A 26,637-nucleotide genomic window follows, 5' to 3' on the forward strand; every position below is an offset into this window, starting at 1 on the left:
CCAAACCCCAGATCCCCAGACTCTTCCCCGATCTGTCGGAAGTCGTCGCCCATCAAACGCCGCGTCAAGCCCCATTCATCCATCACACCCTCTGCTGGAGTTGCTTTCTGCCTATCATACAAGTTCCCCCTACATCCTTGGACCTTGCTTCTTGCCCATCTCTGCCGTCTTTGAACTACTTGATCCCCGCGCCCGCTACACCGCACCCCCTCAAGGTCTCCAAAAAAGCAACAGTCACCCCAATCCGACTATCATCCGTTCGCCTGTCGCCTGTCAAGTCTAGAGCAACCTCGCAGCCACCCATCCCACTTTTTCGGTTCTGAACCCGGTGGTTATCGTTTCGATTTACTCTCTTCTGTGCCGTCGATCACCGCCCACTTGACCACCCTGTGGCTGTCAGCTTGGTGTCATCACTCCTGATCATCTGCACACCCTTCTTCTACAAAACGCTGTAGACTTTCCTACTTCGTCTCTTGACGTCCCATCTCCACGACACTTCTCACTACCCAGCACCACCCAACTCTAAACTTGCTGCGATATCATCTCTCAACTCGAAATGGATTCAAGATATAGCCAGAATTTCCAACTTCATCCCGAGGCATCGAGGCCGTCGTATCCTCAAGTCAACTCTCCCAACACGATGCACTCTACCTTCCAAAGCACAACCAGCCTCTCATCGTTGGGCTCGATAAGCACATCGCCGAGTCAAACCAACATGCATTCACGACAATCACCAGTAATGAGCTCAGCACCTCTACCCTCGCCCACGGCAGAACGTCAACCGTGTTGCGGCGACAACTACTTCGCTCCCATGCAGGGTCCTACCATGCAAGCATCCGCACAGTCTTTTAACAACCAACAATTTCAATCATTCAACAACCAGCAGTTCCAATCATTACCGCAACAACCCCAGCAGCAAGCTTTCCCTGGCTATCAGGGCCAGAGAGGAGGCCATGGCGGAGGCGTGCCGGAAACGGCACCTTATTTGCAAGGATTCAACCTTCTCGCAGAGGCTGCGAAACGCGCGGAGATGGCTGTGCTTATGCGCGACCTGGGCGAATTTGAAATGTGATCGTCCGAACGATATCATTATCTTTTCGTCTGGGGTTTGCTTATGAGTATTGTTCGACCGCTGAGCGGGTTACGGCGTCACGGGTATACATCACGATGGCACGATTGTTTTTGGTTCTTGTTTTCTTACTCCCTGTTATTACCCTTGATCTGGAGCACTGGCTGCGACTACCTTCTCTTCTTACACTTCTGCAGCGTCTCTTTAATCGCGGGTGGGGCGAGCACGAAGAAGTCGCCTCATACCTATGACGCAGCGACAGGGAAGACTTTTGCTGCGGATTCCCCGTTCTGTACATTTTCTGTCAATGACCACTTTTCTGTATATAAGGTATTGACTGGTGGATATTTATGGCTTATACTTAGTTCACCTTTGTTTCTTGTTTCTGTAGTAGTGGTAGACCTCCGAAGTAGTAATTTTCTCATCTCAAGAAATGATATACTAGATTGTTCACATGCTACTTAGTTTGTGTTTTCCCCTTCTTCCTTTCCCTGGGCGATCTCTTTCGGCCATCCGACTTTCTATCGAGAGCTTGGGGCTTGGGGCTTGGGGGGGGGGGGGCAGCGAGAGTGATGATCTGCTACTAGTGAATCATCTGCCCTGAAAAAACCATTTATTTTCTTTCATTGCATTGATTACGACTTTTGTGAGGGAGGAAAAGGGTCCAATGACTTGACTTGACTCGACTCGACTGGCAGTGGGACCGGAGTGGTGACGTACGATCTCACATCCATGACCAATTCAAGGTAATGTCGCACCCGCACTCGCACCACACGCTCACTCACCCCACTTGCTTCTCAGTGGGTTTCCTAATTTATTCCCAGAAGCGTTCGTCGCATATACAAGTATCATTACGACACTAAAAGGCTAGGTAGAAACGGAAGAGGAAGAATGACTTCGTGCCGAGGCAGCGTTTTAGCATGTTGCGTGTAAATGTAACTCGTACGTACTTACAGTAACTGTGCATGTACACGACGTTGTCCTTGTCTGGAACAAGAAAAGAGCAAAGCTGTTACACTCGTTGCCCTCTCTCCGGCTCTCTGTCCTGCTACTTGTACATCAGATGCCGGCCCGACTACCTTACTCCTTCTGGACTTCTTTCCTTCCGCGTGCTTCCAGCATGTCACCTCTTCTCGAAGACAAGGTATAAAAGTAACTTTTTTTGTACCGCCGCCTCAAGGTACTTGGACCGTACCTACCTTAGCAAGTAGCCGATCAGTCGGCTTTTGATTTACTTGTCCAGGCCTTGCTGGTTGGTGGGCATAAGAGCAAAGGCAGTTTTCGGTACTTTGCTACGGGTCGAAAGGCGCCAGTCAGTATACAAGTACTACTGGATCGTACACGACGATTGCCAGGCCAGGTCGACTATCAGCTTCTTTTTCTTACACTCTGACCAAGGTCACTCTACTGTTTCTTCTGTATGCGAAGCCAAGGTCACGATGGTTCTGTACTCGCGCTTGTGCTTGTGCGCACAGTAGAGTGAGGTACCTTAGGCATACCTCAAATATATTGCCTTTGCAATGCGCATTTCGTTCTCGTGGCTTGACCGTACATGTAAAGTCAAACCAAGAAAGCAACGCTGTGCAAAGTTCTGAGGTTGGTTTATTTGTTGAAACAGAGTTCCTAACGACCAACCATAAAGTGGCATGATCGTGGCCAGGTTTGTTGAATCTTTCACCTTAATGCCGTCAACCTCTCAGGCTCCCACTTGTTCTTTGCAGGCTACAGATTTCGCAACACTGATCCTCTCGTAAAGCTGCAGCACAGTATACTTGATCGGGCAGACACATGCAACAGTGGAACGATAGAGGCGATTTTGAGTCGCGAATACTGTCGGCCTGGAGGCTTCCGTTAACGGAACCGTCATGGAGAAGAAATCCGGCTTGACCAACAACAAAGATAAGGCTGTGAGATGAGATGAGATGAGATGAGGCGCGGGAAATTGCGCAGGTTGTGGCGGTGGCTAATACGACGTTTCGGATGGGGAGAGTTGGACAGTGGTGGGGAGAGTGGATTCATGGGTGAATTGAGATTGGCGCTTCCTCACGCAAATGAAAGTCAAAGCAGGGCGCGACAGAGTAAAAGAGTCGCACAAAGTAAGGTAGGGCCGTGAAAAGCGGGACAGACACGACACGAGAGGGCCAAATAAAAGAGGTCTGAGCAGTTGAGCGAGCGACGTTTTGAGTGGGTGTGATTGACACAAAGTTGTAGATCCCATGGCAACGGGCAACGTGAGGAAGCGTGTGCCTGGTCTGGTCTGGACGGAGAGGCAAGGGCATGTGCGTATGGTTCTTGTGTATTGTGCTCGCTCCCTGCCTAATGCTGTAATAATGTGATATTGTGCTGCTTGTAGGGTGAGCGAAGAGCCCTTTGGTAAATTCTCCATTTGCTTTCTCGATCTCTTGCTAAGCGAATCCCCGGACTGCTTTTGCCATACCACCAGTCGAGAACACTTTTTGCTTCTCCATCTGAGGTGTATTCACTGCAACTATTGCTGCGCCGCCCTGCCTTCAAGTCGTCTAGGCAGCCTCTTCCCCACGCCATTCTTGAGTCTCTCTCTGCCTCACTCTTAAACCCTCTTCTGTCTTCTCCCCTTCCGCTCTTTCCGTCGATACTTCATCATCATCATCGCCGTCGGTTTGCGACACTCTACCGCGCCTTATCAATACCGTAATTGCCCTTCAGTCCCTGTCCCCGGTAGCTGTTTTTTTTTTTCATTCTTCTGTCTACTGGTTGCTCGGTTACATCAGCGCCCGCGACGTCGCTCCCATCCTTGGCTTTTTCTGAATTAATCCCAAGCCTTTCTCTCTCTCCCCCATACACCAACGATAATTAATCATCTCATCTCAGTCCCCATCTCCACCAATCCAGCCCCCCCCCCATCAATCTCTATCTCGCCGTCTGAAACAAACATCATCAGTCGCATCAATCCGTCTACAGACCACCTGCAAATTCAATAAGTTTATCCAATCGATACTCTGATTCTATTCTCTGCATACGTCGTCGCGCGACTGCAAACACAAACAACTCGGATTGCGACACTCAGCAGAGGCCGACATGTCTTACAATCAATATTCGGGCTACGGCGGCAACCCGTATGGCCAGGACAACAACAGCGCCGGTGGAGGCTATGGCGCGTCTAACCCTTACGGATCCAACGATGGCTACGGTCAACAAGACGGCTACGGCGAGACGGTGAGTCGCACCCTTTGATCCTCGACGATGATTTGCGTTGTGCTGCAATTGCGCACGGCGATGCTGACAATTGATTTCCACAGGGAGCGCTTCAACCCCCTCCGATCCGCCACGAGCAGTCCAACTACTCGCAGGCTACCCAAGACTCCAGCTACAGCTCCAATCAGGCCCCCGTCTCTCAGTCAGCGTCAGCCGTGCCCGCTCAGACCGGTCCAGCCCATGGCAGCCAGGCGCCCATGAACCAACACACGTCGACTGTTCTCTCCAACGCCGATTTCCTCGCTCGTGTCGAGGCTGTCAAGGCAGACATCCGCACTCTCACCTCGTACATTGGCCAGATCGCTTCCGCCCACCAGCGCACTCTTTCCAGCCCGGACAGTTCGTCAAACTCGGCTCTCGAGTCAATTGTCACGCAGACTCAAGTCCTCAACACATCCATCAAGGACCAGATCAAGTTCCTTGAGACCGATGCGGCGCGATCAGGACGCAACAACATGAAGGACAGCCAGAGTGGCCAACTCAAGACCAGTTTCAAGAAGCAATTGGAGGAGTACAGGACCGAGGAGGCTTCTTACGAGCGCAGATACCGTGAGCAAATCGCCAGGCAGTACCGTATCGTCAACCCCGAAGCCACCGAGACCGAGGTCCAGGAAGCTGCCAATGCCGACTGGGGCAACGAGGGCGTCTTCCAGACTGCTGTAAGTTTGTGACTTGAGCTTCGCGAACCGCCTCACGATACTGATACCCTGTGTCTCTGCAGCTCAAGACGAACCGCACCGCCACCGCATCCACTGTCCTTGGCGCTGTCCGCGCCCGTCACAACGACATCCAACAGATCGAGCGCACTCTCATCGAGCTCAACAAGCTCTTTGAGGATCTCGCCGAAGCTGTCATCATCCAAGAACCCATGGTCCAGCAGGCCGAGGAGCACACCGAAAACGTCAAGAAGGACACCGAAGCCGGTAACGCACAGCTCGACAAGGGAATCGCATCCGCGCGCCGTGCCAGGAAGATGAAGTGGTGGTGCTTCTGGATCGTCGTCATCATCTGCTGTATCCTCGCCCTCGTCTTGGGTCTTGTCTTCGGTCTGCGCAAGTAGAATGGAACGCACGACCGTTGATGGTTTCAGGAACGAGTGTCATGTCATGCCCGATGGTGTCGCAAAGAAATGGTACTGGCTTACTGCTCACCCACAGGGTAACGCGCTCACCACTAGACAAAGAAAAAAATAATTGTCCAAGCAGTAATTCACGGGTGTAATGTTTTGCGGGTATTTGTTACGGAGAAATACAGGGAGAAGGATATATCCGCATTGGCCGCGTCTAGGTCCATCATGAGCGGGAAAAGGGCAAGAGGAGCCTCTGATTCCTCGCACTCGATGGATTTTCTTCATTTGTATATTCACACCTTCATAAGCGGGCAGAGTTGGGTAAAAGGGTTTATTTCTCTTCCACTTCGCCGCTTGCCTGAGGGCAGCGGGCGTCGCAACATTATTCGCTAATTGTTGCAGTTAACTTAGAAACTTTAATACTAGCCTAATCAAGAAGCAATCATCTTCCGCCCGAATCAAGCAGGAGAGGGGAACGGAGTGCATCATCGGTTGTATCTACGAGGCCGGACACCGGATCTCGAGTCTAAGCAGGACAGATCTGGTTCCATACATTGATTTGCATCACATCGCGTCACTGCGAATGGCAGGGTCCTTTTTACCGATCTCTCCAGTAGTTGCCACGGCGATCTTCTATCGTGTCGCTCGAGACACATTGAGGCTGAATGAAGTCTTCCTCCGAACCAACAGGCCAGATAGGAAGCAAGCAGATTTCGTGAACGCCACACCCACGACATCTTTTCCATGTCGTCCAGCCGAGACTTTGCTTGAGCTCCTTGACTGTGGCAAGGGCGCCATCGTAGTCATCTTCGCCAGCGGCAGCGGCGAGTGAGGAACACAGATGCTCATACGTGTCTCGCACTGCCAGACTAGCAATCGATGAAGCCTCGACTCCGCTCGGCCAGAACTGTCGTGTACATCTCCCGATTTCCAGAGAGGTGTTTCGAGCACTGTAGTCAATGAAGGGACGCATGGCTTGATCGATGCTTCCCTTCAGAGCTTTCAGTGTTGCGACCTTGCCAGACGTCATGTACTCGATCTTGTCTGCGTATCTGGCGATGATCTGGTCCGTAATGTCTTGCCAATTCGTCGGTGCGTGGTCGGAGTCCTTGCTGTGAGGTGTGAGCACCATCTTCTTGATGTCTGCTCTCACTCGTTCGAGAGTCTCGGTCGATCTATTATCCACTCTTGGTCGACCTGTGGAGTCGAAGTACATGGCCTCGGGATAAGCGAACAAGGTGACAGGGTTGTCGTAATCGAGTCTTACTCTCCCGGCTCCGATACCATCGTATCTTGCAGCGACAGCCTCATAGTAGCTGAAAAGGTCTTCCGCCTTGCCATCGTGACCACCGAAACCCTCGCCACTACCTCTATCCGCTGTGATGCGCACGACATCGAGGTGCGTAGCGAATGAACACAGAATAATCTCGAACCCTCCTTCCATGCGCAATATGCCATCAATGTGACCCTGGTAATCTGCTTGCGCCATGCGGCACATCTCAGACGCCCGCAGCTTTTCTTCCCACATGCCGTGAGGTGAAGCACCACTCACGTTGCGGATGACGATATCCTGGACATCGAGAGTGCCCTTGTCGGACTTCGCAGCCGACTGTCCGTCGAGGTACATTAAACGTAATGCATGCTTCGTGCGATACGTGTGAACGTAGCCGAACTTCTCCTCTTCGTCGTCATTTTTCTTTTCCTTGGTGTTGAGCGTATCAGCTACGTCCTCGGCTTCGAAGGATGTCTGCTGTCCGAAGAGTCGTCCTAGTGCACCAATGATCCCACGCGGATTTTCGTCTATTGACGGATCTTTGGGCTTCATATGCTTTTTCGTCATTTCATCTTCCTGAGGATCACGGCGCGGGGGACACTTGTCCCTTGGAGGACCATGCTCTGGCGGTTCTCCTACACCTGGTGGTGGGCGTCGTGGACGAGAGAATATCATAGCATGTTCGGGTTCAAATGCGAGCCACTCAGTTCCATTGACAGGATAAGGACTACTGGTGCCATGATAGAGCTCAGTGCCCTCGGGAACATGAGCGATAAACACTCCCATGCCATTATGGTTCAAGGAGGATCCAAACTGCCTCATTGAGTCGTGGATAGAGCTGAAGATATGGTAAGCATTGCTAATGCTAGCACTAGGTACATCTTTCTCTCTATGCTGAGGCAGAGTAGTTGCTGCAGTCAGCCATGGCAGTCCGGACAGCAGTAACAGTGTCCGCCGTCCCATGTTATGGAAGATGACCTTGATGATATGTTACTGCTGATGCTATTTTGGCATGAGTTTTCATGTGAAGTGCAGCGTTAGAGTCTGCAAGGCAGGATGCATGCGCCTTTATTACCACCTACTACTGATCCTGTTGCCTCGATCAACTCAGGGCTCAGATCGTCGACGCGCGGCTATCTATACAAACGTATCTTGACCCAAGAGAAACCCTAAGCCGACAAGTAGGAGCGAGAGAATGCAAAGGCATAAGTCAACGCAAGGTGAGTCACATCTTATCGGATGCAGGACCGTCAGCAGCACACGCAAGGCACAGGCGCACTACTTCCTCTGGCAGGACTCTTTATAGGTCGTACAGCAAGGAAGTCAGATAACAAGAATCGAGTAGCTATACCAGTCCACCCGGGTTTCCCTCTTCCCATTTCAATCAGATTAGATCTCGAAAGACATCGTCAATCCATCTTTATCAGTGTGCTCACTTCCGACGAACCATCACACGAAAACCACCCGGAAGTGGCTTCTTTCGTTCCACAGCCACACAGATGGGGGCTCTTCTCGCCCGCCCCCACCCCACGGCGGATCCGAAGCCAAGCGAGCGTGGGGCATGAAGATGCGACAGTGAGATGCGGATTCATTGCAAGCAGTAACGAGTGTCCTTCCGGTCGTCGGAAGAGGTCTTTTGCCATCACATGCAGATTGCGGGAATGTGACCTTGATGTTTGGTGACCTCGTCGTTGCGAGCGCCGAGAGCGACTGCATTTCCCGCGCGCCAAGAATTGAATGTGATTCCAGGGCGGCGGCGTTTGGACACGGGATATTCGGTGCGCACTCTCTCTGTCTCTCTCTCTCACTCGGCCGTTGCGTGTCGACGCTTGAATTCATGGCTCTGTTTGAGTTGTTCGATGTCTGGGATGCAAGAACTTGCAGATGCCTGGATGGTCTATTCCATAGGATGGCCTGTTTCATAGGAGTGTGTCGGTGTCACGAGTCATGATATGCAATTGTTGTGGCAGCATCTTTGGCCAACAACTCTCACTTTGATCATTGACAACCAGGGCCGGCTTTCCTGGTATGGGTTGGATTCACGACCACCAAGGCAGCTTCGACGATATATTTATCGTAGCAAGAACGAGCCGAATCATGATGGTCATGTCCTGTTAACGGCTTAAAAGGTCATCTTTTCAAAGGTCCGCCTGGACGGCAATCTATAGCAGTCATGTAAGACTTGTCACTGCACTCGCCACCGGGCACTGTCAAATTTGATATCACGCTTTCAACTTGTAGTCATTCTCCAGCCGCCACCATCATCTTGATCTCTCACTTGTCCGTCACACAACCTTTCGGAGCACATTGGCAACAGGTCCCAAGCATTTCATGTCCATACGAACTTGCTTGGCCTTTACGTAAATTGTGTTTACGTGGGATTTAGGTATGGATGACGTAGTGATGTTTTTCTGTCTCATTGTTCCAATGTCCTCCTCGTCTGGCCCCTGCCTAAGGCGAGTATTGTATTTGTGAGATAATAGAGGAAACAAGACTGAAATCATCAAATTCATTGCAGTTGAGGCATTCATCACAGTCTTGTTCATTCAACCTGTCCAAGTTTTCGAGAGCAGAATTCATTCCCGGGACAAGACTTGTCTCTACCTCCGTAGCAGCCACATCCAAAACATAACATAGTACATCTTTCTGTGTTCAAAAAGTGCAAGATGGCGCACAACTTCTCCGGCTCGGAGACGCCCAACAAAGTAAGGATGATGGTATTCGAAACGGACGAACCTCATCCGGACACGACAGAGACCAAAGGCTCATTCGGTCAAATATTCGATCGCCTGTTCAAGACCGCAGGAGACAACCATACCCCACCCTTAGAAATCGAGACAGCAATGCGCTTTGTGGTAGAGCCAAAGGGTGGCTCCCTTCCTTCGCTAGATGATTTGACGGATGTTCATGCCATTCTCATCACTGGCAGTATGTACGATGCTCATGGGGACGATGAGTGGATCCTGAAATTGCTAGATTTATTGAAAGGTGAGTCGTGAACACGTAGAGCAATAAAACTATGGTCAATTGAACCAGCAACTGATCATAATACAGAACTATGGCTCCATCGACCAGACATCAGATTCAGCGGAGTGTGCTTCGGTCACCAGCTACTATGTCGTCTGCTCGGCTCAACAGTAGAGCCGACAGAAGGCTCTGAATGGGAACTAGCACATACACCCGTCAAGTTGACAGAAATTGGACAAAAGCTTTTCCGAACATCAGAAGACATCCTGCATCTCCATCAAATGCATCAAGATCACGTCGCCAACGCTCCTTCACCGTCCACTACTGACCTGCTCCCCAAGAACAGCAAAGTCCACGTGTGGGGAAGCACGGAGAAGACTCAGGTCCAGGGCGTCTATCTCAAGGACAAATTGTTCACGAGTCAAGGACATTTGGGTTTCGACGAAGATATGGTTCGAAGACAGATTGACATGCGTGTGGAGAACGGAGGCATCAAGGATGAGGAGCATGCTGAGATATCCAAGGAGACTGCTGAGCTCGAGCATGATGGTGAGATGGTCGCTGCTGCTATTCTGCGATTGTTCCACGGCGAGGACGATGATATTCCGTAAATTGATGTATACAAAATCAGACACTGTCTCTATGCTGCGCTCACTGGTGTCTTGTCCCTTTGTTCTCGTTATTGTAAAGAATTCTCATAATGAGCGTAAGGTACTGCAGTAGAGCTCCACAAGCATCAGCATACAACATCGAGATAGCTTAGCATATGCAATAGTTGCGTTGCCGGACATGTAAATTTCGATTCACGCTAAAGCTTACAACATTCATCAAGATGGAGATTGGATAAGTAAATCGGAGAACAACTTCAGGCATGTATGATTTGGCATTCAGTCAGATCATATATTTCCCAGTGCCTTTTGGAAGTCCATCGCCACCCTGGGCAACTCTCGTTAGTCTATCAATCGATTACTCTGCTATGCCACCACAGTATATCGCGTCTTGATCGCATCATACTGCGCTTGATTGACCGCAAACACCTTTCTGTGTTTGACATGCTGCGGGAAACCATAAAGCCCGTCTGCAGTCCACGCATTGATATCGTTGAGAGTATCAGCCGAGCCAGGGATATACGAGTCGAGGGTATTCTCATCGATCCACAGGTGGAACTTGGAGCCATCGAGGTTATCGCGGAAAATCAACGGTCCCTCGTTGTTCTCGTACTGTGATGCAAACTGCACGCGCGCATCGTCTGGTGCACCGCCCACGTTGGTCCACGTGCCCAGGATGCCGTTCGTGGACCTTTGCTGGAAGATCTTGTAGTCGACTTCACTCTTGACCCATCGGTACCACACATTGGCGCCTTCTTCGGGCATATGCAGGATTGTGGCGTCGATGACGGGAAAGCCGGGCGACAGGTACGTCTGAGCCTCGGTGAAGGACTGGAAATCCGTCGTGGTGACGGACGTCAGCACGTTGTTCGGGACGGGCCCGGTGCGTTGGGGGTCGGAGTCAGGCCAGAATCGAGAGGCGAAGACGATAACGTAAGCATCCATCAATGGCTCCCAATATGACTATGGAGCCCATGCATTGCCGGCGGTCGCATTGACGAGGGGTTGTCAGGCGAGGCCCTGTCCAGGTGGCGAGGTCAGTGGATTCCCAGATCACGATTCCTCGACCACCGAATTTGCTCGCGGCGTTGAAATCGTTGCCGAAGCCATTGCCGTTCAGGGCAGTCGCTGTGAGCCAGAACTTGCTGCCGTCTTGCGAGGAGACAATATGTGAGTCGCGCACTCCTTGGGTGCCCACATTGCTGCGAAGGATTGCTTCTGACCCGTCGATGGACAGGCGTTGGTATGAGTGAGGGTCGTTGCCATTGGGCAGATGCATGTATATGGCTTCATCTTGTACGGGGAATGAAGTAAAGAAATAGCTAACTTTCGCATCGTTGTCTTGTCTTCGTATGACTGATGCTGTGCCGGTTGTGCCCAGCGCAAGAATACTGGTAAGGACTTTGGTAGCGAACATCTTCTTAGATTATGTGATGATTCTAATCTGAAGAAAGAACTTGGGACTCGTGTGAGTCTATATACTGAACACTTGCTCGACAGAGTAGCATATTCTGCCGGGTGAATCTGTTCGCTGCATCTCAGAATGCTCATGCATGCTGCTGTGATCTTCATGGTATTATCGTCAGTATTCGTATCCTTAGGTTCAGGGCCTCGTGTGTCTTGCGTCTCGTGTCACTGCAGCAGTCACAATGCGACATCGATGTCATGCAAGATATAAAGTTACCACATCACTATACCTTTGTACAGTACCTGTAAAAAAGTTGTCTTGAATAACCGAAAATTCCATCCTTGTTTGTAGATCTCCGCTGGATGTGGAAAGCCTCGGTCGTGGGGATACGAGTTTTGGTGTGGGGAGAATATGGGGTCGAGATATTTGGGGATAGTCCTGAATGCACCATGTCTGCGTTGGATCGTATACCAGGGCAGATACCTGAATACGAACCTGGTGGGGCTCGGTGTCGTCAAGCGTGCTTTTTAATTCACGTTGGCATTGATGCAAGACGATGAACCTTCCGATGCCGGGGAAACTTTGTACTGTAAGTGAGTGTGCAAAGGATCATTTCCGCCATGGCCAAGATCGATACAAAAGTCTGAATTACTATTCTCCGGCACATACTGCCATCTGGCAACGGTCCCTATAATCTACACGGATAATTGCAAGACGTTTCGGTGGTATACGGGGTTACACTGCTTACAATTCATCTCGATATCCACATTGATATTGTCTCCAGAATGAAATCCGGGTCTCCATTGGTCACTGTAGTGGCATGATCGTGTCTGTCCTCCAATATCCAAGATTCTATGCATATTCTCTCCACTTGCCATGTCCCGTCAATAGCCTGAATACCTCTATAACTGTATAAAGCTTTGATTGTCCTTTAACAATACAACATGGCAACATACCATTACATGTGTTCACATCTTGGCAATAAACGACAAAGAGTGAATGATTTGTATCATGATGGTCAGTTGTATTCTCAATCTACCTTACTTGGATTCTTGGTGATCAAGTTGTCCACACATGTGCTATTAAGTAGCGGCTCCGTCGCCCAAAGTGATCAGAGCTTTGGTTGTGGTTTAATGACATCCTCGACTGAAGTTAGGATCTTGTTCACGCTGCTGTCAAGACGTGCCTGTGTTGTCTTATACAGTCTTGGAATGCCGGTCTCCCCGAAGGAAGTATCATTCACAAGCATTGCGGCCACCCCCTTGGCAGACAAGAAGATCTCTGGCATTCCGTGGCCAGTGAAGCCAGCTAGAATGAATTGACCCGATTTTCCTGGTACTTTGCCTATATGTGGTAGCGAGTCGGACGAATATCCCATGACTATGCTTATGCGTTAGCATGGACTCGTGTTACTTTGAGTGTACAAGGAGAAAACTTACTTCCCGTCCAGACTTGGTTGGTCTTTGCTCCACTGTTCTCCCATCCTCTGAAGTTCCTCTGCATGTAGCCATCGAAGTACGACTTTGCAGATTCGATGACTTTACTGTCATCTGCGTTATTGTACCAGGAGTCTAGGTTCTCCAGGTACGCAGTCCGCGCGCCACCGACTACAATACTACCGTCTGCTCTGGGAATGAGATAGTCGTACATGACAGGGCCCCACCTTAGCGTATACGTAAATGAAAGTAACGGAGCCGGATCAGGCACAACGATTCTGCTGCAGATTCCTCGCACTGGGACAATTTTGTTTTTGTACTGTGGTAGAATCGACGAAGTATAGGCGTTGGTGGCGAAGACGATGTTTTTCGCCCTCACTGTGCCTCGGGGTGTTTGAACTACCCAACGACCACTTTCATCTTGCTGTTCTGAAACAGCGCTTACTGGAGTGTGAGTCTGCAGGTTCACTCCTCGGGCTAGAACGCGTGCAAGGATCCCCGTTATCAACTTGTATGGCCAGAGATGACCAGCTGGATAGCTGAAGCAACCCTTTGCCCCTTTGACTCCGGATAACTGCTATAGTGTTAGCACGCCCATGATGCCTGTTGGTTGCGCCAACTTACGCCCTCGGCTGTAGATTCCGATGCATAGAACACATTCTTGGTAGCTTCCACACCAGCATGGAGCAGCTTTTCGTATCCAGCCTTCAATCTTTCGCGATGTGCACTACTCAACTGTACGTCGATAGCTCTAGTAACGACAAAGTCACAGTCAATCTCCTCTTTCTCAATGAAAGCTTTCAGCGCCGGCACATGGCTGGCCTCGAAATTTGCCACCTCAGCAGCCGCTTCGTAGCCATACTCTGCCGCGATAGAGGCGACATGGTTGTAAGGATCCGGTTTCAGATGGCCTCCATTTCTTCCAGTTGCCCCGGAGCATGCTTGTCGTGCTTCCAAGATCAAGACCGACGGTGGCGTCTGGTTTGTACTCTGGTCTAGAATGTGGAAAGCGGTCGAAGCTCCCGCATAGCCGGCACCAATAATCACCACATCAATCTCCGCAGGTAGATCCGGTGTTGAACGATAGTCATCTAGAGCATGCGGATTGCCCCGCCAGAACGACACCATACCATCTGGATGCGGCGAAGAAGTAGACACCATTGTGACGGATAACTATGCTAATTATTGGGCAGGTGTGACCTACGTAATTATACGTTCTTCGCGTTTTCAAAATGCTGTCATATATATGGAATCATTTGCTCTTGCACCTGCTACACTTAGCCGATTCACGTGTGGTTGGACGTTACCCAGACCTATCAGGCTGTCTTTGAAGATAGGCCGCCACCCGGCCCGGTGGCTCACATCTCGTACCCCACCTTGTCCGCATAAAGTGTCAACCATCATCCCTGAGGGCGAGATACAAGTGTTGCTAGATATCCACATCAAAACGAAGATATAGATAGGTGCATCTCGATATAGGTTCGTGAACGTGATCTGTAGTACTGATCGCTACCTATCCTTGCTGCTTAAGAACGTACTGTGACGATCTTGCTTGATGCGACAACTACCTTAGGACAAGAATAAGTTGTTGACCTACGGTGTGCACTCTTCGTAGGCCCTATATTTTAAATTCCTGGGGTGAACCACAAAACAGCTTCTAAGTCTGATAGCCATGATAGACAAAGTGAGTTTGGTTTATTTCAGAATTATATGAACGACCCTACTACCTAGTGCCTTGATAAATGCCTTATCATATTCTCAATGCCAAGAGCGGGGTTTATCATGAAGTCGAGCTTGCCGCCACAACCTTATCGGCCATCTCGGGCAACGTAACTCCAGTCACATCCATTTCTCCAAACAAATTTGTCAAGGGTTCTTGCTCCCAGATGGTACAGTATGCCGATTTGAAGCTGAGATCTGTCAGTAAGTCCATTTCTTGTGCTCACGGCATTGAAGGTAGGTCGTGGCGACTCACCCGACTCTTGAGGCAGCCGATACATCCCATTGATGGCCAGCAGCGAACCAAACCTGATCGCTGCTTTGCTTGAGTTTGTTGAATAATGGGACATACGCGTCCAATGTTGGTTTTCCCACTCCTTCTGTGTCACAAGACAACAAGTTCTCGGAAGGTAGTTCGATTCCAGCTTGTGCAAAGTACCCAGACACCCTCTTGATGTCTGCGGCAGTGAAAGCCCACACTGTGAAGCCACCATCTCTCAATTTCTGCACGCATTCAGCAGCCCCGGGTCTCATCTCAAGCTGTTGATACTCGGTCATGATGAACGCAAGATCGTCAGCAGTGGCGAACTCTCGAGGCTTGCTGATACCGGCCATCCAGAGCATTCGATACCAGATAGCTTCAAAGACCTCTGCAAACGGCTTATAGACACCCGAAAGACTGAGATATGTGTATTCTCTCTCGGCAACCTCAATCCATGTGTAGCCAAGCAAGCTCGGCTTGATACATTCTGCTCGCAGTCGATCGCCGAGTCGCGTATCGATAGCATTGAACAATCTGTCGTAGCTGACAAGGGTGCCAACAATATCGAAAACAACGTGCTTTTGTGTTGGGGACATATTGCAATCTTGTAAAAATATATTGATAAAATCTGACTATCAGGATTGGAAGATAGCTGCAACTTTCACAAGACACAGTTATATCTATACTAAATGTCTCCCTAAAGTACCCCATCATTGCAAGGTATCGAAGTAGGCCTCGAGCTATCATAAGGTAGGTCCTGCCCTATCACCAAGCTAGCCCGGGCCGGTGAGCCGCGCCTTAGATGCCGGCCATTCTTTTAGCATTGACACCAGGAACCCATTACTATCAGAGCACCCGGGCCGGTGCATCTTTTCCCAATACTGGCCAGGATGATTATGCTGCGTTATACAGTACATGCATTCATAGCCAAGTGGAAGTTACTGATAGCACTGATAGTGTGCTGCCATTATGATTGATCAGAGCCAGCATTTAGAGGCGCTGTTCAGCACCTTCCTGTCTCTTGATCTCAGTCCTCCATCTTCGTCAATTTTCCCAGCTCAAGATCATCACAAGGAAAGGAAGTACAACGCAGGATGGATTCGAAATATGCCTTCGACAGCACCACAAAGAGTCAACCAGAAGAAGTAGTAGACTGCGAGAATGGTACCACAGCTGATCTTTCCAACCTGGTGGATCAGGCTGGATATCATAGGGCTCTGGGAAAACGCCAGATCATGTATATGACATTCGGCGCTGGGTGAGTGTTACCAGAGATGCGTGAGTCGCCAACCACGATACTTACTTGCATCTCCAGTATCGGTACAGGGCTCTGGGTGGGAACCGGAACAGCACTGAAATATGGTATACATCAGGTTCATCACGTTAATGTAGCCTTTCACTGACTTGTTGTATAGCGGGACCAGGGTATGGTTGTCTTAGCAAGAGCAGTCCTTGCATTGAGCCGTTCTGACCCTTGATGTAGTGGCATTGCTGTTGCATACAGTATCGTTGCGTACGTATGATTTATATGCTACTCAACGCGATACTGACTCCAGTAGGATCATCGTTTACGTCCAGTACATGTCTATCGGTGAGATGACCGCATATAAACCAGTCCACGGAGGATTTATCCGCCAATGTGCGGAGTACGTCGATCCTGCTTTTGGATTCGCTGAGGGAGTCAACTTCTGGTTTGCTGTACGATCCCCAAAGTTGTCTTGATTGGATAGGGACAGGTGCTGACTACGATATAGTGGACGATGATTATCCCAGCTGAAATCACAGCCGCTATATCGGTCCTCAAGTTCTGGCCAGAAACCGAGGTCGTTCCCATGGCAGCTTATATCACCATTTTCTTGTTCGTTCTCGTCGTTGCCAATCTCTTCCCCGTCAGAATATACGGGCATATTGAGCTGTGGCTATCCTTTATCAAATGCTTAGCCATTATTCTTGTCATATTCTTCATGTTCATCATGACCTCTGGTGGCATTCCTGCTACCCATGGCCCCATCGAGTTTACCTACTGGAAGTACCCAGGCGCCTTCAAGAATGGAATTAAGGGTATTGCGAAAGCATTTGTTCAGGCCGCGTTCAGTTTCGGCGGTGGTAAGTCAATATTCTTAGTTGTGAGTTGACTCTGGGCTAATATCTCAATCAGCCGAGCACATTGCCACCATCGCAGGAGAAGCCAAGGACCCAAGAAGAACGATCAAAAAGACGGTCAAGCCAGTCTTCTGGCGTATGCTTCTCTTCTTCGTTGTCAACATATGGCTTGTTGGCATGTGCGTACCTGCCAATGACCCGGATCTTATCAACAATTCTGGCACACTTGGTAGCCCTTTTGTTATCGCCATCAAAAGAGCCAATGTGATGGGGTTGGCTCATGCCATCAATGGCTTCATTTTCCTCACTGTGATAAGCTGTGGCATCACAAGTGTTTATGTCGCCAGTCGCAGTCTGACTGCTCTTTCTGACATCAAGTTGATCCATCCGATATTTGGCCGCAAAGACAAAGCAGGTAGACCTTGGGTTGCACTCACGATAAGCGCTTCTATTGGAGGCGGACTCTGCTATCTCAACTGTGACTCAACTGGTACGGAGGTGTACGGTTGGTTCACAGCATTGGTGAGTTTACCTACCGATAAGGTACACGCGACATTACTGACACCAAGTAGACTGCTATTGCAGGGCTCTGTCAATGGACGACCATTTACATCTCCCACATACGATTCCGTCAGGGTCTCAAGGCCCAGGGAGTGTTACACAAAACCCTGCCGTTCATCTCGCATGGTGCACCATACCTTCAATACCTGGGATTAGTGATTCTGTTATTCATCTTCGGCTGCGAGTTTTACCTCTCCGTGTGGCCGCTAGGAGGAAAGCCCTCCGCCACGAGCTTTTTCTCCTCTTACCTAGCGGTGCCCCTATTTATTGTGGACTATATTGGTTACAAGGTGAGCTCATCATTGTACGATGATATTGGTATGACCATATACTGACTGTTGCTCTCTTAGCTATGGTACCGCACCAAGATCGTCAAGCCTTCCGAGATGAATTTCAAGGATGCACTTGTCTTCGACGAGGAAGACCGCATACGGGCAGAGATCGAGAAGGCCGAGAAAGAGAACGGGGAGCCTGCAGGCAAAGCCGATGTCTGGGCCAAGGTCAAGGACATCGTCATTGGCTAAAGCCAAGTCACCACGTTACGGGAATTTGGACTATGGAATGACATGATGATTAAATTACGTCTAGAGGCATTTCGCGTTTCTGTAGTATTTCTGCGGCTGTGAGTGATACATCGCATCCATTCTTTATTATATGTCATTTGTGATCTTTGGGAGCACTTATGGTAGACAAATCTGAATCTACCACTTGTGCAGACAACAGTCAGAGCACCAGATAACGAAACCTAGCATTTCCGAAAGTCAAGAGATATGCCAATACGTAAAGATACCTGTGCAAGAACAGCCTTATCGGGCACTGATGGTTGAGTGATGAAGACCAGGTATACTGTACCCTGATGCATACGTTTGCACAACAGATATGCAGACGAGGCCTATCGCGATAGGCGAACCCCACACTCTCCCCCACCATAAGACTTCGAGCTCTGCTCCCCCTTAATGCATAGATGACCTTGACGTATCTTACTACTTTAAATAAGAAGCGATGGAAGAAGTCAAGTGTTCGTCGATGGAATCGGGTAAATCCCTTGGAGACACCAGCAGCGATCAACAGCTCAGACGTCGAAAACGATCGCGAGCAAGAGTACCAGAATCGGACCGCCAGAGGGCCACCCGCGCGTAAGGGTTTGCATCCTCACCTCGAGGGTATGACTAACAGCGGAAAGGTGTGATAATTGTCGTGCCGTCAAAGAAAGATGTCGTGGTGGTTCACCATGTCAGAGATGTTCTCGCCTGCAACGGAGCTGCACTTATAGTGCCGCATCGAGCCTCTCAACGTCTAAAGACCGAGGTATCGGGAACGGGTAAGATATCCGATTTTATGGCTCGACGCTCATCATTATTGAGATTAGCGATTAGTGAATCTAGATCTTCCCCACGAAATAATGTCGTGGATATCAGGTCCTCATACATGGAGCATATCATCTCTCATTTCCTTGGCCGTGTGCCAATGGATGTACCTAGCCTACGGCGCATCTCGGAGAAGCTAGAAGATCCTAGAGAAACTGTAGGTCAAGACCCGATCGACAATCTTGATATCTCGGAGGAGAGATTCACAGTCAAAAAGCTGTCTAGCAGTACCGCACGTGGGTGGTTTCGAGCCAAAGGTATCGTGATCATGGTGCCAAAGCTAATAGTACGTTAGACTACTCTGGAGAGTTCTCACACTGGAACTTTTCTCAACGAGTGCAGCAAAGAATTGACCAGCGATCTACTTGCGATGATGCTGAGATGCCTATGAAGCCTCGTCTTGAATTGAAAAGGGCACTTACAAGTCGTGGCTATTGGAGAGCTTCCCAATTGCACCTGCCGGGTCCAACAGCCCAGAATGCGCTTGCCTGCTTGCCACCCCGACCGATCGCTGAATTCCTCATTCGGATTTTCTTACGTGTCGGACAAAGCAACCACTTCTTCGCTCAGGAAGAGTGGTTGTTCAGGAAGATGCACGACTTCTATGACAAGACTTTTGTAGTATCTAAAGATGACACACCCACGCTCTGTACTTTCCTGATGGTTCTGGCGATTGGCACACAATTCGCACATCTCGACCAAGCCACTCCTAAAGATTCAGGAATGACAAAACAACAAGACCGCACGGCTGAGGAATCGCCCCAGGGGGGCATAGGTGTATGCTTTTACCATGAAGCATGTAAACTCATCCCTGATATTACAATAATTGCCTCTGTGGAGAGTGCTCAAGCATTTCTCTTACTCGCCGCATACACATTACCTCTTGATGCGCAAGGTCTTGGGTACACCTATCTCGGGCTCTCTGTCAAGATGTGTGTGCAGAACGGTATGCACAGGAAGCTATCAGGATCTGATCTGGATGCGAAGTCCACGGAGTTGCAAAGACGACTGTGGTGGTCAGCCTATGCATTAGACAAGTAAGTGATCCATCGCGCTTTTGAGACATACAAAAATATCTGACTTCAATATAGACGTATCAGCATCTTGCATGGGCGACCTGCAACTGTGCTTCAAAGTGATGTAGACGCAGAGTTTCCTGTCGACGTTCCAGAATTCCAGACATGCTTCGGCCCGAATAAGTATCAAAATTTGTCAGCAATAATACAGCTGACCAATTATCTGGAGGATATCTCTCATGCCATGTAAGTCAGACGTCTTCAAACGCCTTCCTATGAGCACAGCACCATCTCACAGTCTCACAGAAACTTGTTACGGCGGTGTCCTAAAACACTCCAGTCTGAGTATATCTCGAGGTTACTCGGACTGAAGGAAAAGATGGGACGCTGGTGGCAGAGCCTTCCAGAGGAAGTCGTTTACAACAAATTCACCCCCACGCACCCTCTCTTTCGACCTAACGTTCATCTTATGATGAGTTACCACCTGAATCAGATTTATATGGGTCGACCTTTCTTGTTCCACAGACAACGTACCATTGCTTGCAATTCGATGCAAGCTGCTCGAACGTCTCGTCCTTGGGTATCGCTAGCCGAAGATTGTGTGAACGGTGCTCTCGCTATCGTAAAGCTTTGTGAATCGTTGCGCGGTAGCGTTGGACTAGCAGGGTCTTCGTACACCGAATTCAGCTCCTGTCGAGCTGCTCTGCTAGCAATTATCGCTGAGGCGCTCAATGAACAATCTTGCGAACTCCAAGATACTCTGACGAACGGAATGGATATGATAAAAGAGATGATGGTGGGCAATGACAGTGCGAAAGCCGAGGTAGCCGTGCTAGAGGCTTTAGCGATCGCTGCAAAACCCCTAAACAGCGCTGAGGGTACTACACCGGGCGATCACATGGATCAGGTGATCGAGCCCAATTACAGCTCCTTCAGAACTTGGGCAACATCATTAAAGAAATCTGCTTCAGAGGGGCCTACCCAGAAAGCAGGAAGTGAGACAGATTCTGGATTGCCGACGGTAGATCCCACGTTGAGTCTCATGGATCTCGGGTTGAACGAGATATTGTCCTCTTCACCAATTGAATTCGGAGGCCTTGACATGTTCCCATCTCTATGGTAACACTAGCTATAATACCGAGAGATGAAGTGGCCACGATGCGACGCTCGTCGCGATGAGCCAGCGGTCGACGCTGCACGACCACAATCGAACCGCAGGCGGCTCGTTCTTCGGATGTCTGATGATACTGAACTATCCGGATGTTCTTTCTAGCTTAATCTTGATCGAGACCAAATTTAAATACTGAGAGCTCGTACAAGAAGAGACACATTGCTTCTGTCCGACGTTACAACCAATGACCAAAAAAGTTACATTGCAGATAAGTTGTGATTTTGCGAGATACCCCAATCCAAGACAGTTATATGAGCTTATAGGAGCATTTCGATGAGAAGGCTTCAACCATGAAAGCGGTTGAGGGCTAGCCAGGCTGCATGATTCAAACGAGGACACCTATTTTGCCTACATTGGGCGTTGGTTGTTTTGGAGTTTGCGTGTTTCATTCTTCGAAAAGTGGAAGATGTAGACTCGCATGTAAATAATGCCTACCTGTTTGCAAAATAATTGCTTCACGTTTCTAATTCGCCATGCCTTATCACGCTGTGGGTACGTCTGTCAACATCCGTGAAGTGGTGGCATACATGATAAATTTGGATGCCCACCATTGTCGTCGAGAGTGGGGGCGTGTCCTCCACGGTAGGAGACCTGTCGATCGACAGTCGGGTGGCTGTGTGGCGTGCTTAGTAGTGGGGAAGCTTGGTCTAGTGCAACTTGGCGAAGTATCCGATATGCTGTTCTCTCTCTTTGAACCTTCGTTCTAGAAGAAATGATAATCACTAATCGAGTGACATGTGCAAGATTCGCTAAGTCTACTGAGTTTGACGGTCTTTCAATACCACTTGCCTCACTTCAAGAAAACTCGAAAACGATGAGGTTTCTACAAAACAAGTTCCACATTTCTGCCTTGGTCGATTGTATGTGAACACGGCTTCCAGCTATGTTGAGATGAGATGTGTGGTTTCGATCAGGATAGGTTGATTGAGCCAAGTCATGTTGCTGTCACTGCACCTTTGTTTAAATTGTGTTCCACTCTGCCCTCATGCAGTGTATACGTAGGTGTTTTGTTCTGGCAAGTGATGGACTAAAGGTTCGATCTCGGCATGCGATGGGGATGAACTAGACTTAACAGGTGATTCTCAGGTCCCCTGGTCATCACTAAAAGAAGTATTGTCTACACCAAATGTTATCGTGGCTGAATAGATTCTTGCCTATCACGGTGGCGGGACATCTTATCCGGATGCCCCCAATCATCCCCACTCTTGGCGTGATTCCGTCCGAATTCCATAGGATATAGTCTCAAGACATGAGAACTAATGCCCAGTGTCAATCAATTAATTATCGACTTGTCTGACTGTCAGCGACTTGATAGCTACTTCAGGGCATACTGTAGAGGCCTGGCTAGACGCGAGATATCAAATATACAAGTTGAACTTCTCGCCTGCCATTATATCGATCCCTCAGTCGCAAAGAAAATCAACGATCAATCATGTGGCGATTATTCTCCCGTGGCTCGCAAGAAGAGCAGGCTAAGGAGGAGGCACCCCGAAGTCTGCCTGCGTCATGGTACCGCTCACCTGAGATGTATCAACTCGAACGCCGTGCCATCTTCTCTAAGAATTGGCTAATTCTCACACACTCTCTGAGATTCCGTCAGGCGGGTGATTACATGTCGTTCTCCCAGGCAAACATATCTTTCTTTTTGGTCCGAGATCGCGATGGCAAGATCAATGGATTCCACAATGTGTGTCGCCACCGCGCCTACCCTGTTGTCCAAGCACAATCTGGCAATTCCAGCATTCTCAGCTGCAAGTACCACGGCTGGTCATATGGCCTCAAAGGCAATTTGTCCAAAGCTCCAAGATTCGAAACAGTTAAGGATTTCGACAAGAGCCAACAGAGTCTACTTCCCATCCATGTTCATGTCGATAAGGCGGGCTTCATCTGGGTGAACCTGCAAGCCGGCGAGCCAGAAATCAAATGGGAGGACAGATTTCGAGGGGTTGATGAACAACCAAATTTTGCACAATTCGATATAGGCGAAGAATTCACCTTCGATCACTACTGGGAGATGGACGTGAATGCGAATTGGAAAGCATTGATCGACAATTACAATGAATGCTACCATTGCGCTACGTCACATCCTCTCATTGCTGGAGTTTCCGATCTCACCAAATACCGAGTCGAGCCAAAGGACGGACACATGCAACATCATATCTTCAACAAAAATGCGACAGATGCCCAATTTCGTCGTGCTATCACATTCTTCTACCCGACAACGTCGGTGACCATCACGTAAGTTTGTACTCGATGTCATACGGCTTGCAGAAGGATGGGGATTGACTCTCTCGACAGCGACAATTTTTTCTATATTCAAAGGATGCTACCTGTCACTGCAACGACAAGTAAAATCGAATATGAGGTCTATCGCCACAAAAATGCCACTGATGAGGAATTTGCAAATATCAATGCATTCTACAAGCAGGTCTTGGAGGAAGACAAGGATCTTTGCACAGCCGCGCAAGAGAACCTCAACTCTGGTGTCTTCGTCAATGGCGAGCTCCACCCAGATAAAGAATCGGTAAATCGCTCTATGCTGCGATGTCCTGTGCTCTCACTGATTTTAGCAATAGGGACCTATATATTTCCAGAACTCTGTGAGATCTGCGGTGATGGAACATCGGAAGATGGAAGAACAGTTGGGCGGTCAACAGATCTGGCCGGCGTTACCAAAACCGGCAAACGGCGACACGTCAAAGACGAGCGAGGAGGAAATGTTCTGCTCCAAGCTCGAGGCGTCGAGCTGTATGAGCAAGCCGGAGCTGGCATGGTAAACCTTTTGCATCTATCGGGGTCTTGTCTCCAACAGGACATCATTACACAAGATTGGAAAAATGATCAGCTTGTGTCCAGCATTTACTTAGCATATGATGGGTGAGAATGTAAGCTTCACGAAGCGGCATGATATCTGTTAGAAATTACATAGTGCACATGTATCTAAAAGCACTTCTACAGTGATGATGGAGTCTACGGAGCGATGAATGCATGTATGTGGTCAAAGTCACCCAGTCTTACAGAACTTCGATTGGGTAAAACTACTGAAAGGCCCGCAAGTAGATTTGGATACTGTCATAAGTCTAACCCCTGACCTAAAGAGGCTTCATACTCGAGAAACAGTACCGCGCGATCTTCCACTTATCATCGACCTTTTGGCAAATGAAGATTTCCTGGTTGTGATGCTTTTCCTGGGTATCTTTCTTGAGCCAGAATTTAGTTCCCTCTGCTGTCGTCCTGGCAAAAGCCCAGGATTCATCCATGATGACGATCTCGTCGATAGTGAAATCGATCTCCAGCTTGATGGTTGAGAAGATTCGCTCATAAGATGACTTCAGAGCTTCTTGGCCGACTGCCGGCTGGTAGTTTGGAGCCATGAGGACACCATCAGTGGTATAAAGAGAGAGGACTTCTCGAATCGAACGAGATGCTAGTACACTGCCATAAGAGTGCAGAAGCTCTGTGATTTGCGATTGGTCGGACACTGGACAAGTCAACATATGTATAAGCCAAGGATAATCCGTAGACTATATCGAACAAAACGTACTTTTGGATGAAAGTATCGAGTACAATGAATTGAAGAGTATGTAGCTGGTCAAATATGGTATGCTTGTATATGAAGACCACGATTGTGAGGCACGACTCGAATGTTAGTGCTTAGTCCCAAAGTTGACAAGCAACTCATTAAATGTGAGGATCCATTTCTACCACCGCACATTGGTTTCTTAGCATCGTTAGTTCCACCCACTGTCAGTAGCATGAAACCACAGTCATTGCCCATTCTTGTCGGGAAGCTTGTTGGTTGAATGTCTCCCACGTAACCTCACCCTGGTTCGGCGATTGTGCGTAAAGCCGAGCAGCCCATCGTGTAGGAGCCCCCATTTTTGATAAGCCGCACCATAATTGCGGCCACATCGTGGATAGGAAACTGTCTGATGCCATCTCAATCGTATGAACTGTATGTGCGGCCGTCTACTGCAACCTGGGAGTCGTGATTTCCAGTAAAATACAGGGACAAGGTTATAGTCATGTAGCTCTACTACTTCTTCCCCGACGTATCTCCTTGTACCATAGTAGCCGTGTCAATCAATAACGATTTGCAAAGATGGTGTTTAAACATTGCAGCAGGTCTCTTCATTGACATGTATCCCATCTCAAGATGTTGACCGCCGAAGAAGCATTGTAGGAGCCGAGCTCCAAGAGTGGGACATGATCTCCCAACTGTGATCCAAACCGAGAAGACAACATGCAACAAATAATTAATAATTCTTATACTTCATTGTTACAGGCACTCCCTCAAGGTAATTCACGTCGAAAACATACAGCCTCAAGTCACACCATAACAACATGTCTGCTGTAGGGCTTACCACCTATATATACAATTGACAAGCGACTAACGCCACGCAGTTTTCATTGAAGGGAAGAACGGCGCTCGTCACAGGTGGCGCTCGTGGATGTGGCCTTGCATTCGCGGAGGCACTTGCCGAAGCAGGTGCAGATGTAGCAATCTTCGATGTTATAAACCCGGATGCAGCCTTCGGTGAATTCTCAAAGAAATACGGAGTTAAAACCGCGCATTATCACGTAGATGTCAGCTCGCCTGAGAGTCTAGAAACCGGTTTCGCCCGGTTCAAAGAGGAGTTCGGCGGCGCTCTCGACATTTGCGTACCATGTGCTGGTGTGAACAAAGACGTGGGCATCCTTGACACAACGCCGCAGGATTTCGACAGGCTTGCAAACATCAATTTTAAAGGAGTTTACTTCACTACCCAGATGGCGGCCAAGATGATGATTGCAAACAAAACGAAAAAAGGCTCCATTATCGTAGTGGCATCGATTGCATCATACAGGGCTATCCGTGGGCAATGCTCATCCGCGTACTGTGCTACCAAGGGTGCCGTGAAGGCCATGGTGCCTCCGGTAGCGGTCGAACTGGCACCGTATGGGATCAGAGTCAATTCTGTCTCTCCTGGTTACATCCGGACCGAAATGACGGCAGCCTTCCCCCACATCTTCGAACCCTGGAGGAAGGAGATTATGAGTGACCGGGTAGGTGTACCGGAAGATCTGCGAGGAGCATGCGTATTTCTAGCGAGTGACGCTAGCAGCTATATCACTAGTCAAGATATAGTCATCGATGGGTACGTCGCATGAGATGATGTTGGTGCCATGGAAGCTAACTATTTCCAGGGGCGTTCTACAATGGTAATAAGAGGATACTTGGGATCGATATAGTGATCGCTGTGCACATAGTGATATTTTCGGGACTGAGATCACAGGAAAATCAATGGAATGAACACGTTTTTTATGCGCTAGACACAATCCTGTAGTAGGAATCTCGATGGCTATGCAACACGTAGATAGTAACGACCGAGCT

At 49.0% G+C, this 26,637-nt stretch overlaps 10 protein-coding genes across 11 annotated transcripts; 6 read left to right on the forward strand and 4 right to left on the reverse strand.

The window, feature by feature from the left end:
* Positions 1-556: 556 nt before the first annotated feature.
* AAFC00_005017 (uncharacterized protein) lies at positions 557-1,072 on the forward strand (the record flags this gene model as incomplete). Its single annotated transcript, XM_069344744.1, has 1 exon — positions 557-1,072. The coding sequence occupies one exon, from the start codon at positions 557-559 to the stop codon at positions 1,070-1,072; it is 516 nt and encodes a 171-aa protein (XP_069197180.1).
* Positions 1,073-4,126: 3,054 nt separating this feature from the next.
* AAFC00_005018 (uncharacterized protein) lies at positions 4,127-5,363 on the forward strand (the record flags this gene model as incomplete). The annotated part of the gene is made up of 3 exons (XM_069344745.1): positions 4,127-4,264; positions 4,348-4,962; positions 5,025-5,363. 3 exons carry the CDS (start codon positions 4,127-4,129, stop codon positions 5,361-5,363), a joined length of 1,092 nt encoding a protein of 363 aa, XP_069197181.1.
* Positions 5,364-5,970: 607 nt separating this feature from the next.
* Positions 5,971-7,608, reverse strand: AAFC00_005019 (uncharacterized protein; the record flags this gene model as incomplete). The annotated part of the gene is made up of 1 exon (XM_069344746.1): positions 5,971-7,608. The coding sequence occupies one exon, from the start codon at positions 7,606-7,608 to the stop codon at positions 5,971-5,973; it is 1,638 nt and encodes a 545-aa protein (XP_069197182.1).
* Positions 7,609-9,311: 1,703 nt separating this feature from the next.
* On the forward strand, positions 9,312-10,223 carry AAFC00_005020 (uncharacterized protein; the record flags this gene model as incomplete). The annotated part of the gene is made up of 2 exons (XM_069344747.1): positions 9,312-9,633; positions 9,700-10,223. The coding sequence occupies 2 exons, from the start codon at positions 9,312-9,314 to the stop codon at positions 10,221-10,223; spliced, it is 846 nt and encodes a 281-aa protein (XP_069197183.1).
* Positions 10,224-12,739: 2,516 nt separating this feature from the next.
* Positions 12,740-14,225, reverse strand: AAFC00_005021 (uncharacterized protein; the record flags this gene model as incomplete). The annotated part of the gene is made up of 3 exons (XM_069344748.1): positions 12,740-13,008; positions 13,068-13,638; positions 13,689-14,225. The coding sequence occupies 3 exons, from the start codon at positions 14,223-14,225 to the stop codon at positions 12,740-12,742; spliced, it is 1,377 nt and encodes a 458-aa protein (XP_069197184.1).
* Positions 14,226-14,844: 619 nt separating this feature from the next.
* AAFC00_005022 (uncharacterized protein) lies at positions 14,845-15,641 on the reverse strand (the record flags this gene model as incomplete). Its single annotated transcript, XM_069344749.1, has 2 exons — positions 14,845-14,974; positions 15,040-15,641. The coding sequence occupies 2 exons, from the start codon at positions 15,639-15,641 to the stop codon at positions 14,845-14,847; spliced, it is 732 nt and encodes a 243-aa protein (XP_069197185.1).
* A 3,496-nt stretch (positions 15,642-19,137) lies between these two features.
* Positions 19,138-21,215, forward strand: AAFC00_005023 (uncharacterized protein; the record flags this gene model as incomplete). 2 transcript variants are annotated; one of them, XM_069347786.1, is made up of 4 exons in its annotated part: positions 19,138-19,312; positions 19,372-20,113; positions 20,168-20,338; positions 20,399-21,215. In XM_069347786.1, 4 exons carry the CDS (start codon positions 19,138-19,140, stop codon positions 21,213-21,215), a joined length of 1,905 nt encoding a protein of 634 aa, XP_069197186.1. The 2 variants fall into 2 exon arrangements, with proteins under 2 accessions (XP_069197186.1, XP_069197187.1); XM_069344750.1 differs by having other exon boundaries at positions 19,177-19,312.
* A 1,480-nt stretch (positions 21,216-22,695) lies between these two features.
* On the forward strand, positions 22,696-24,040 carry AAFC00_005024 (uncharacterized protein; the record flags this gene model as incomplete). The annotated part of the gene is made up of 3 exons (XM_069344751.1): positions 22,696-23,501; positions 23,562-23,787; positions 23,840-24,040. The coding sequence occupies 3 exons, from the start codon at positions 22,696-22,698 to the stop codon at positions 24,038-24,040; spliced, it is 1,233 nt and encodes a 410-aa protein (XP_069197188.1).
* A 315-nt stretch (positions 24,041-24,355) lies between these two features.
* On the reverse strand, positions 24,356-24,637 carry AAFC00_005025 (uncharacterized protein; the record flags this gene model as incomplete). Its single annotated transcript, XM_069348217.1, has 1 exon — positions 24,356-24,637. One exon carries the CDS (start codon positions 24,635-24,637, stop codon positions 24,356-24,358), a length of 282 nt encoding a protein of 93 aa, XP_069197189.1.
* Positions 24,638-25,607: 970 nt separating this feature from the next.
* AAFC00_005026 (uncharacterized protein) lies at positions 25,608-26,469 on the forward strand (the record flags this gene model as incomplete). The annotated part of the gene is made up of 3 exons (XM_069344753.1): positions 25,608-25,616; positions 25,668-26,401; positions 26,451-26,469. 3 exons carry the CDS (start codon positions 25,608-25,610, stop codon positions 26,467-26,469), a joined length of 762 nt encoding a protein of 253 aa, XP_069197190.1.
* Between the last annotated feature and the right edge of the window lie 168 nt (positions 26,470-26,637).

Source organism: Neodothiora populina (genome assembly GCF_041146345.1).
Source record: "Neodothiora populina strain CPC 39397 chromosome Unknown canker_contig_3, whole genome shotgun sequence".
NCBI lineage: Eukaryota > Fungi > Ascomycota > Dothideomycetes > Dothideales > Dothioraceae > Neodothiora > Neodothiora populina.